General features: G+C 38.4%; 1 protein-coding gene across 7 annotated transcripts in view; it reads left to right on the top strand.

Annotated features, from left to right (window-relative positions):
* Positions 1–12,388, top strand: part of NBEA (neurobeachin) — an 899,093-nt gene that overhangs the window by 484,670 nt on the left and 402,035 nt on the right. For all 7 annotated transcript variants that reach the window (XM_069758980.1, XM_069758976.1, XM_069758974.1 and 4 more), the window contains one exon: positions 10,039–10,100. In XM_069758980.1, coding sequence (XP_069615081.1) covers positions 10,039–10,100 — 62 coding nt within the window. The remainder of the gene's footprint in view (positions 1–10,038; positions 10,101–12,388) is intronic.

The following is a 12,388-nucleotide window of genomic DNA, read 5'->3' as shown; positions in this document are numbered from 1 at the left end:
TAGACAAAGCATTATATACACAATGGATTTACATACACAATGGTCAGATATGCAAATACAGGTAGTAATACAATAAGTATAAGCAAATGATAGACAAGTCAGTTGCCAGCTTGATGTTAGGCCTGGTTGCTTGTAGCCACATGGGAGCTGTGGGGTGCCAGCTGTTTCCAGTTTTTTTCAACACGATGCATGCCGTGGCCTTCCTTAGAAGTGAACAAAGGGCCAAGCCTTGCACGAGTACTTAATCCATTGATGGGTCACTCCCTTTCCCTCCCCTTGGCTTTGGCAGATGAAACTCCAAAACCTATTATTGATCATAACTTCTCAACGGAAGGTAATAGTAGGGGCGGTTTTGGTGCCATTGGATCCTGCCTGACCCCCATTATGCTTGGAGACCAAACACTGTTTCACTACCTGACTTCTACTAGCCGTCTTACGTTCTCCCCACCCCAGGGTGCTAGAGCAAGTTAAAAAACAGGTGGACCTTCAGCCCGTTCCCAAGATCTTGAAAATGTAACCGGTATATGGCTAGGACATACGATAACTCCATAACTGTTTGTGATTATGGATCCCATTTGTCTGGTGAAGTTCTTTTAAAAATAATCTTTATTTTTTATATAGAGCTAACATATTCCCCAGCGCTTTACAGTTTTGCACACATTATCATCACTGTCCCCGTTGGGGCTCACAATCTAAATTCCCTATCAATAGGTCTTTGGAATGTGGGAGGAAACAGGAGAACCCGGAGGAAACCCATGCAAAACGGGGTGAACATACAAACTCCTTGCAGATGTTATCCAAGGTGGGATTTGAACCCAGGACTCCAGCGCTGCAGTGCTATCCACTGCGCCACCGTGCTGCCCTAAAAGCACTTAATCAGCTTGGACTCCCAGCAGGGGTTTGTCCTGAGAGGAAGAACTTGGTACAGGCTAAGCTGCTGGGTGTGTTAGTTTTTTCAATTGATGCAATTCAAACTGGACTACCTGCTAAGCCAGGTGTCCTGTCTCAGCTTCACATTTTGAAGGAGGCCTATAATCTTGGACTGGATATTATAGTCAATTGGCACGAAATTATATCCTCTACATTCTTCATATATGCCATCTATGAACTGAAGTTAATTTATGATCAAATTTACATCCATTTTCTCAGTTACGTTATAGTCCTTTTGTCATGTTGCAGTTAGCATGCCCCTTTTGATAAATCGTGCTCACTTTTTTAGACCCTGCAGATGGGTAATTGTTTGCTAAATTTTTAAGCAAATATGCCTTGTCCTAAATTATCATCTAGGCTTCATTCACACTTCAATTGCACTAAAAACAATTTAGGGTCAAGGGGTTTCTTTTACAATTAATAGTTCACCTAAAATAATATCTGCATCCATAGAATATCAAGAGAACCTCCTAATATAAAATAATTTTCAATTGTTTATTTTGTCTTGCCTTTAGTAGAATACCATATCAGCCTAGTGATCTCCATGTTAAAAAAAATTCTAAGATACGTTTTTAATTTTATTATTTTCATTACACTAAAAACGTACCATAATCTGAATGTAGCAGCAACACTGTTATTTTCTGTGTTCTGTTATTTTACTTCATTTATAAGCGTTATTATCCAAATATGTAATCTATTTAGTATCATTTTGTCTTAGAACCACATGTATGTGACAGTATAAAATGTTTTTTTTTCCCTTGACTTTTTATCGCTCCTTTTAGCAGAATATTGAAATGAAATAATTGTTTTATACACAGATGCTTCACTTATTATTTCTTTTTTTTTCCTGCACTGAAAGCATGAAGGCAAGTGCAGTCTCCACAAATTAGACCAATTTTAAAGTTTCTTTTTCTAAATTAATCCAAGCAAACAAAGCATTATAATTTAACTTTCTGCGCTGGGTTCCCAATTGATTCCATTTGTGAGCAAGACTTCTGGTTGGTGCGATGGGGAAATCATTGGGAGTAAAATGTAGACAAACCTTGATAAAGACCAGACGGACTGACTGTGGTATCCTGCTAGACTCCTTCACATATTGGAGCAATAAAAAATAAAACACATCAAAACCTTGCTCTTATTTCATAGGAAACATGCCCCCCTCTCTTTTAACTTTTTCAACGCCAGAGGGGAACCTTCCGAAAATTATATGGCAGGGCCCAGTGGAATTAAAAGGTTATATGCGATTTATATACCTTTTGTATGTAGTGAGACAGGAAATTCATGTTACCAGTGGAAGCCACAGTATTACAATAGCAATCAAAATAAACTAAAATGGGAATTTCTAAAAAAAAAAAAAAAGTAATAATTTGCAGTAAAGAAAAGCTTTAGAGTTGCCCCAATCTGTCTCTTCTAAGCCGGATGCCAGTGTAGAATTTATTACGATCGTTGTCCAATGAGTGTAAAATTTCACGACAAACACTAAAATAAATATAGAAATGCAGTGATTTGATTTAAAGTATAAATATAATTTTATAAAAGTTTTTATATAATACAGGTTCTGCATAGTGTTGCTGATCGGTGGGGATCCGGGTCCTGAGACCTCCACCGATCGCTTAAAACACTGCTCTGAATTCCCCAACTTCTGCATGAGCTGCGCACACAACGGAGTGCTGTGCGGGGGCAATAGTGATTCTGTGGGTTCCCCATATTCACTGCCCCCGCAGATGCATGGACCCATAAACTTAATATATAGTCTATACACCACTTTGTGTACATAGCTGATGCAGGAGCTGTGGTGTTTTGAGCGATCTTTGGAGGTCTCACAACCCAGACCCCACCTATGAGAAACACTTTGACGCCTTTTTAATATGTAAAACTTTTTATGCTATGACAGTTACACTATAAAAAGAACCAAGCAAACCAAAAAGTATGAAGCGTTGGTATAGTTACACTGTTCTTCCAGAACATATTGGTCCCGTGGACTTTAATTAGCGGGAAATCTGTAGTCACCAGTGAATTAATCTCTATTTAAATTATAATAATATTAAAAGACACAAAAATAAAAGTAAAATTTTCAAATAAAAAAAAATTAAAATGTTTTTGAAATGCACTTAAGAGGGGAAAAAAACCAGAACAATGTAAACTAGAAATTTAAAATATTTTGATGTCTTTTCAGTTACATTTTCAAAAGTACAGAAACGCATATAACTGTGTGCAAGTTATTACAAATATTAATACAAAAATCATGTACATTCTCTCTTGGTTACTTTTTTTTGCGGTTTAACTTTGTAAGTAGAGTCCACTTGTTGTAGGTCTCTGATTTTCACTTTGAGGCATGCAAACACTGGCATTTAGCTAGGACTTGTATGATCGGTAATTAGTGTGGTTTCTTAGCCCTTTTCTTTAGTGTATGAACTTTTAGCGATTTAATCCATTTTTTCAGGTATATAGATAACAAATATATAAACCAAAGGCCAAATCCCAGTTTCTCAATCGTGGCACCCTCTGCCTCTACACCTCTCTATATATTAGGTAGCAGGCGACATGAATTCATGTGGGAGCTGTCTGGTTTTCTTTTCTATCCATTTCTATCTATTTTAATTTTTAGCTAAATTTTAGGATTTGGCCAACATCTGTTTTACCTTCAATACCAAAGTATATTCTTGTATTGTATCTGCTCTGTTGAAATGAATTCAATAACATCCTATTAGATAACGTAGATTGACGAGGAATGCGTGTAACTAGATTTTGGAATATATCTGTAATCCTTAGTTGCCCCAGTGATGTCATCTGTACCTACTAACAAATCAGTCGGAATCACGAGACTGAGCTAGCAGCAAGTGCCCCGAAAGAATTTTCAGAATATTTCCATGTTCCAAACATTTGTAAATATTTGGATTGTGTTTAAACATTTATATATAACCACATGAGCTCCATGACTGAATGTCCGTGGCTGTTGTTCTGCACCAGCCATCCATGCGGATTACCTAAATCTTCCTTATTAAATAATCCCTTTCAATGATTTAGATGGACATTTACATACACCATGCGTGCTGTCCTTAGAACTGAACTGGAGATTGCATGAGTCAGAGTCTTCTCTGTAAGTCATCAGATTGTCTGGTAGTTACCAGCCGCTCGTGTACACCACTGTAGATTCTTGTATGTACTGAATATCTTTTTGAGGCCGGTTTCTTATTCATGCTTTGTACTGGGGCCATATATTTACTGCATGAAAACGAATCCTTGCCTGCTAGAAGATAAACTTAAAGATCAGAAAAAAGTTTCCCACCCCACCCCCCCAGAAATAGCTCTAGTCATGTCTGGGGTCTGGTCTTGCAAGTAATCTCCATTGAAGTAAGATACAATATTAGATAAAGTCCATAGACCGATGTGGTGCTGTTCCTTTCATAGGACACATTTAATAGACATTTTTTTATTAAGATTTTTTTTACAAAAGCGTACATATCCTTTAAGGCAAAATTACATATTAGGTTAAGTTACACACAAACCTTCTGTGTTGCTGCTATAGTCTGCATATTTTGTCCAACAGTGTGTAACTAGGTTTTTACTATAAAAAAAAATCCAAAACACAAATGATCAGATATGGTCCATGTGAACTGGTATCTTTTCAAGTGGCAGAATGGACCGTCTTTCCTCTCGCCTAGGTGTAACGGCACTGCTTAGCTTGTAACTTAAAAAAAAAACTTTCATAAGCGGAATCTCTACAAGATCAGATGGTGATCACAAGTTGTGTCCCATCTTAATGTGAATAGAAAAAAACAAGGAATCTAGGAAAAGCAATCTCCCCCCTCAATGTAGCTCGATCTGCACAGAAGCCCGCGATCCTCCACACCACCGCACGGCGTTACACACCGGGAAGGAAGGAGTTGATCAGCTTCCGATCCACAGGGCAAAGAGATGTGATTTAAAATCATTAAGTCTTAATTTCCAGAAGAGTTAAAAATCAATAGAGAAAATAAAAAAATACAAAATATAGGAATCAAAATCCCCTATAATGGAGGAGTAGAGGGGACAAAAAAAATTGGGGCTACCAAGCGCAAGTGCTTTCTTAGACAATGCTGCAAAAAGGAAGGAACCTTATGAAATGTATACAGTTAGTCTAAAACAAACGCAGGTGAGTAAAGAGAAAAGGAAAAAAAAAAGGATGTTTGAAAAAAATCATTACAACGAAGAAAAGATAATGACCAGTTTGAAAATAAAAATAAGGTAAAGAACAGCAATATTATTAGACTAGTAAATCTATGCATTAATGGTGTAACATTTTCTCCCTCCCGAGATTCAGACCAGAAGGTGATTCTGGTATTTACGGAGAGAATATAATAAGCTTCTCTTATGGACATTTTTTACATTGCAGGCTCCGCATTCGATAATAACGTGGTCAGTGTTGCAGTTCATGAAGTTTTTAATATTATATGTTTTACTGTTATCATTATTCGTAAAAGATTGTTTTTTGACAGCATGTGTGCAAGCCATGCATGTAATATGACCGCATTTAAAAAAAAGCCACTATAGGATAACCATTTACTCAGCTGCTTGGTAGCTGCATTTTGATTAGATAGGCTAAGGGATAGTCTATTGCCTATTGAAGGTGCCTAGTGTGGGACAATTGTTATTCTTCATTGTAATGATTTTTTTCCAAACATCCTTTTTTTTTCCTATCCGTACTCACCTGCACTTGTTTCAGACTAATTGTATGCATTTCATAAGGTTTCTATCTTTTTTGCAGCATTGTGTTTAAAAAATGCACTTGTGTTCGAAATGCATCTGCAGCCTCAATTTTTTTTTATCCCCCTTACTACTCCTCCATTACAGAGGATTTGGTTTCCTATATTTTGTATTACCATACTGAAGCTCTCTATTGATTTTAACTCTTCTGGAAATAAAGACTTCATGATTTTAAACCGTGCCTCGTTTAACTGTGGAACTGGATTAACTTCTTCCTTCCCTGTCACATCTTCATGTCATTTTTTACTTTGCCTAACATAGGATCTATCTATCTGAGAATATGCTAACTATACACATCTAGCTTCAGCATAAAAACATGGATTGGGAATGCTGATTAAATTCTTAGGGGTATTTGCTACAGTATAAATACAAAAAAAAAGCAAAAAAAAAGTTAAAGGGAACCTGTCACCTGAATTTGGCGGGACTGGTTTTGGGTCATATGGGCGGAGTTTTCAGGTGTTTGATTCACCCTTTCCTTACCCGCTGGCTGCATGCTGGCTGCAATATTGGATTGAAGTTCATTCTCTGTCCTCCATAGTACACGCCTGCACAAGGCAAGATTGCTTTGCGCAGGCGTGTACTACGGAGGACAGATAATGAACTTTAATCCAATATTGCAGCCAGCATGCAGCCAGCGGGTAAGGAAAGGGTGAATCAAACACCTGAAAACTCCGCCCATATGACCCAAAACCAGTCCCGCCAAATTCAGGTGACAGAGTCCCTTTAATTCAGCTCACCCATTAGAAGTTAAATCGCTGTGGTGGTATCATCCAAGCACAGAAAAGATATCTCTGCCAAGACGTAGAAAATTTGGGAAGAAAAATATGGGAATCCAGCTCCAGGATGTAAAATATAAAAAAATACTTATTCAAACATTAAAAATAGAACAAGGGCTTACAAATGACCAGCAACATGGTTAGGGAGCAGCCATGAACAACTGAACGCATTTCGAACAACTGCTGTGTTCTTAGTCTTCAGTACTGAAGACTAAGAACACAGTAGTTGTTTGAAACGCGTTCAGTTGTTCATGGCTGCTCCCTAACCATGTCGCTGGTCATTTGCTCCAGTGCAGTTTCAATGTCAAGTTCATAGTTCTGTAGAAACACTCAGAAAAATCCCTACACTGCGTTTCAACAGTATGTGTACGAGACTTTCCCTATCTGAGCCTCTGCTTCTAACTCCAATGCTCAGACAGGTATTCTGGCACACAGACTGCTGGACTTTGTGGGCAGCAGATGAAAGCAGCTTCTAAAGTAGCATAAATTGGACTTTAAAGCAATGTTACAGTTTGATGTTTTGAAGAGAAGGAAGCAAAGTAAGGTTATACTTTGTATATATCTATTTACTCTTTAAATGTGAATTAGGCATGAGTGTATCTTCAGTTGCTATTATGGACAAAACCTGTGATAATTTGTGATATAAACACAGTTTTAACATCCAGTTTCTGTCCTTAATTTTTTTTTTACCTCTTAAAAGCTGCATATTACCGTATATACTCGAGTATAAGCCGAGATTTTCAGCCCATTTTTTGGGGCTGTAAGTCCCCCTCTCGGCTTATACTCGAGTCATATACCCGGGTGTCAGCAGGGGAGGGGGAGCGGGGGCTGTGTAGTCATACTCACCTGCTCCTGGCGCGGTCCCTGCAGTCCCTGGCTTCCCCGGCGCTGCAGATTCTTCCTGTACTGAGCGGTCACATGGCACCGCTCATTACAGAAATGAATAGGCGGCTCCACCCCCATAGGGGAGGAGCCGCATATTCATTGCTGTAAATGATCGGTGCTATGTGACCGCTCAATTACAGGAAGAAGCTGCAGCGCCGGAGAAGCCAGGGACTGCAAGGACCGCGCCGCAGCAGGTAAGGGGAGCGCAGCGCTATAATTACCTGCTCCTCGCGCCGGTGTGGCTCCGTCTGCAGCGTCCTCTGGCAGTGACGCTCAGGTTAGAGGGCGCTGTGACGTAGTCAGTGCGCGCCCTCTGCTGAGCGTCAGTGCTGGACACGGAGCCGCAGAGGAGCAGGTAATTATTGAAAGCGCTGGCGTCCTGAGCAAGAGAGGTGAGTATGTGATTTTTTTTTTTTTATTGCAGCCGCATTCTATATGGCACAGCATTATAAGGAGCACCTATGGGGCCATAATCAACGGTGCAGAGCATATATGGCACAGCATTATAAGGGGCATCTATGGGGCCATAATCAAAGGTGCAGAGCATATATGGCACAGCATTATAAGGGGCATCTATGGGGCCATAATCAAAGGTGCAGAGCATATATGGCACAGCATTATAAGGAGCACCTACGGGGCCATAATCAAAGGTGCAGAGCATATATGGCACAGCATTATAAGGAGCACCTATGGGGCCATAATCAAAGGTGCAGAGCATATATGGCACAGCATTATAAGGGGCATCTATGGGGCCATAATCAAAGGTGCAGAGCATATATGGCACAGCATTATAAGGAGCACCTACGGGGCCATAATCAAAGGTGCAGAGCATATATGGCACAGCATTATAAGGAGCACCTATGGGGCCATAATCAAAGGTGCAGAGCATATATGGCACAGCATTATAAGGAGCATCTATGGGGCCATAATCAACGGTGCAGAGCATTCTATATGGCACAGCTTTATAAGGAGCATCTATGGGGCCATAATCAATGGTGCAGAGCATTCTATATGGCACAGCTTTATAAGGAGCATCTATGGGGCCATAATCAATGGTGCAGAGCATTCTATATGGCACAGCTTTATAAGGAGCATCTATGGGGCAATAATGAACGGTGCAGAGCATTCTATATAGCACAGTTGTATATGGAGCATCTATGGGGCAATAATGAACGGTATGGAGCATCTATTTTTATTTTTGAAATTCACCGGTAGCTGCTGCATTTTCTACCCTAGGCTTATACTCGAGTCAATAAGTTTTCCCAGTTTTTTGTGGCAAAATTAGGGGGGTCGGCTTATACTCGGGTCGGCTTATACTCGAGTATATACGGTACTCATTAGACTGCATTTAACGAAACAAGTCTTTATATCCATATCAGCCAATCACCACTGCTGTTTTATTTTTTTTAGTCTATGTAGAAAAAGGAAATAATTGATAAATTATAGCGATCGTTGTAAGATTTACATTCCCCATTGGGAGATAATTTTACAGCAGAGCTTCTCACACTCTTTTTCTGCCTCAGCCTCACCAGAAAGACCCGTAATGATGTTTGGGCCTTATCGTCTTTTGTGGAAGTCTATACTCTATTTTAACACTATTCTTCAATTTTCCTCTTTTAGGGTATGTGCTCACAATGTCTTTTCCAGGTGGATTCCACATGGAACTCGCCTGAAAAAGCGCTAAGCAAAAACGCCAAAAAAATGAACATATGCATATCAACGTAAAAACAACTTTCTGTCGTTTTGAACTTTTTAGCCATTTTGCTCCTTTGGAAGCAGCTAATGTGCCCACGATCATGAATAGTAGACACAAACTCATCCAAAATGCTGCATTCTAATTACCACACTTGTTTGTCAGTACATGATGAAAAACGTAGCGGGTATTCTGACATCTAGAAGACTGTGGGTGCACATACCGTTTGCTTCCTGTACCTTGTATATCATTAAATAATGGTCTCCCGATCTTCGCCTCTCCAATTACCATGGGGCACCTCGCTAGTGAGGCCGCTGAATTTGAGAAGCCACTGGGTATCGATATTCCTTTGTTCAGATCAATTAGCAGAAAAATGTAATGTACGAGCTGAAGCGTTCAGACAAAAGAAGCAAATTTATGGTATATAATTTCTAGTGTAAAATAATTTAATCTGCTGCTCCATACAGGACTGGAATCGTTTTGGGTGCAGTATATTTACATTTTATAAGACTTCTTACTATTTAGAATTCCCTATAATAAGTGATTAAAACAATCTATAGTAATCGATTTTGTATTGTCCCTAAGAAAAACCTTTTAGTTCAGTAAATCAGTCTAAATGTGGGTTATAAATACTTTGGTTACTTGTGTTCTATGGGGTCTACACAGTTTTGAGAATATCATTGGACATTGAGTCATGTATACCTTGAGTATGAGAAATTGGCTTCTCCGAGGAGTTTGCTCTTTTTTGTATATTGTGAACTCTCTTGATTTGCTTGAGCAAGTGTGAAGCGTCATATGTGCATTATATTGTGCGCCATCTCGGCACTACAGCAAACAACGGCGAGGAACGTATAAGAGAAAAATACTGATGTAAAATGTGCTGATTTCCCCACAGGGTTACTAATTGTTATCCCACCTACCTACCTAAGAAATATCTATACATGTTATTATATTGTTTAGAGAGGATTTTGTTTCCTTACTTATTTATTATGTATTTCTTTTTTTAAGGACTCGTTTGCATGAAGTCTAGTACATCGGTGGTGGAGCTAGTCATGTTGCTTTGCTCTCAGGTAAGTTGTAGAAGTGTAAATTTACTATACACTATTTCACAGGTTGTGAATGTTTTTGTATTACTCATTTTCATAAAACTGAGACTTCTTAGTGTTCAGAACAAAAAGCTCCTCTCACATGGTAAATAACTGGACCCATTTCAAAGCTCGGAGATTTCCACAAGGCTCCATCGTAATACCGATCAGTTTGAGAAATGTATCTACAGGGCCAAAAATTGGATTGGATGCCATCATGGGAAACCAGGAAAACCTTTCCCAAAGATGTGGTGTTCTGCTTTCCCATGACTAATGTAATCCTTTTTTTTTTGGCACTTTGCATGTTACAGCTGTGTGAATACAGCCCAACATGAAATCTGCACTTGTAAAATTCCTATTAATGCTGTAGAGCAATAGCTGGATCAGGTCCCAGATCATAGACCTCCAACCAAGCTTACCACCGTGTCTCAACCATAGACCCAACATCATTTGTAATAAGTGCAAAGATCTAATGCACTCACTTATATATGGATATATAAAATATATAGATATCTTTCTAGACTAATTAGCATATATATATTTATATCTCTATCTCTCTCTCTCTCACTCTCTCTCTATGTGTATGTGTGTGTATATATATATTAAAATTGTCTTTTTTTTTTTCAAGTCAATGTTCGATTATGATTTTAAAACCAGCACTGAACTTGGCCTTTTTTTATTTATTTATTTTTGCAGTGATTAGACTAACTAGCCTTTATATGATTTCTTTTTGGTATATTCTATTTGTTCACAATTTAAGATGAGCAAACCAAAGTTATTAAAGAGACCAGTTTTCTGATAAAAGAAAGAAATTTGAGCTTTATTTTTGTCTTCTATAATCCAGGCTATGCGACATTTTCTATTTTTCAAGAAATCATAATTTCTGTTATGTATTTTTCATATCAGTAAATTTCCCATAAATATCTATATACTATAAATAACTCTTAATTGCGAGGTAAAGCTAACATGAAGAGCAATATTAACCATCAACAAAAGTATAATATAAGGATGGTGACAAAATGATGTATAAATGGCATAAAACTCACTTCTAAGCTGGTTTTACACATTTGGATAATATGTGATTTAGTAATTCTTCTACGTTCAAGTGTAGCACTTGATCATGAAGGAAGTGTCCCGGTGATTATGCCGAAATTGTAGTGACCATCCGTTATGCACTCTATTAAATAATTTTGTGTAATAACCATTTACCGGCATCATTTATACAGCACTGAAATTATTATATTTAATGTATAGTATAATATAATATAAAGTCTTTACATGTTGAGATGATGGCAGTAGACCAGATGACTCAAAAACTTTCCAATCCTACATAATGTATATACGGTAAGCTTGTACCGCATTAGGCGCTATAGTAAGTGTCTACATTTCAAAGAACTCGATTTTGGCCTCATCATGTAGGCTTAAACCAAATGTCAGCGTTTTATCTATGAAGCAGGCACCGGAGTGTGTAGGTTACGATAACTGTGCTACTGTGTTGACAGGCGGCTCAGGCGTCCACGCTGAGGTCGCCCACATTTCACTACATCTGTACAGTTCTGACAGTGACTCGCTTGTATTATGTGAATCACTGAACTTGTGTTCATAGATTCACCTGCTTGACTTTTTTGTTTCTGTCAGCCATTTATAGACAGGACATCTTTTCAATTTTTTTCAGTAGAAAATTGGATATTGAATATAATATTCCATTTTTTCTTTGAGTTTTATTTTCCTATTTTCCTTTTTTATCTAAAAATTTCGAAGTGACTAATACATCAATAAAATGGTGATGAACCCATTCGGAACAATATCTGAAGCTGGTTTTATGCGATTAGCACACATATTTACCCTGTTTGTAACATTGCAATTACCGTATACCAATTTTCTATATGTAGGTAGCTTGATGTATCCTGGTAAGACAAGGGTCACCCAACCATTTTCTCTCCATTCGATAAAATCGGTTGATTATGCTAATCAGACTCGCATCAGAGTTTGATCAGAGTGGGATCTGATTTTCACCGAAGTGGAGAGAAAAAGAAAAAAAAAGTTTCTCCACTCTATTATGCCAGTCCGTGAAAATCAGACCGCACTCAGATGTTAACCAGGTGTAGAGGGGACTTGTACAGACAATAGACATTAGAGCATAACAATAAACACACAGATCAAAACAGATACAAAGAGGAATGAGGGCCCTGCTCGCAAACTTACAATTTAATTCATAGACATGAATGAGCGAATGCCATCTGATTCTCGGAGGAAAATCGTGCGTGCTGTGA

Source organism: Ranitomeya imitator, chromosome 3, assembly GCF_032444005.1.
Source record: "Ranitomeya imitator isolate aRanImi1 chromosome 3, aRanImi1.pri, whole genome shotgun sequence".
Lineage (NCBI taxonomy): Eukaryota > Metazoa > Chordata > Amphibia > Anura > Dendrobatidae > Ranitomeya > Ranitomeya imitator.
The sequence above is the reverse complement of the archived record's forward strand: the minus strand, read 5'-3'. Positions and strand labels throughout refer to the sequence as shown.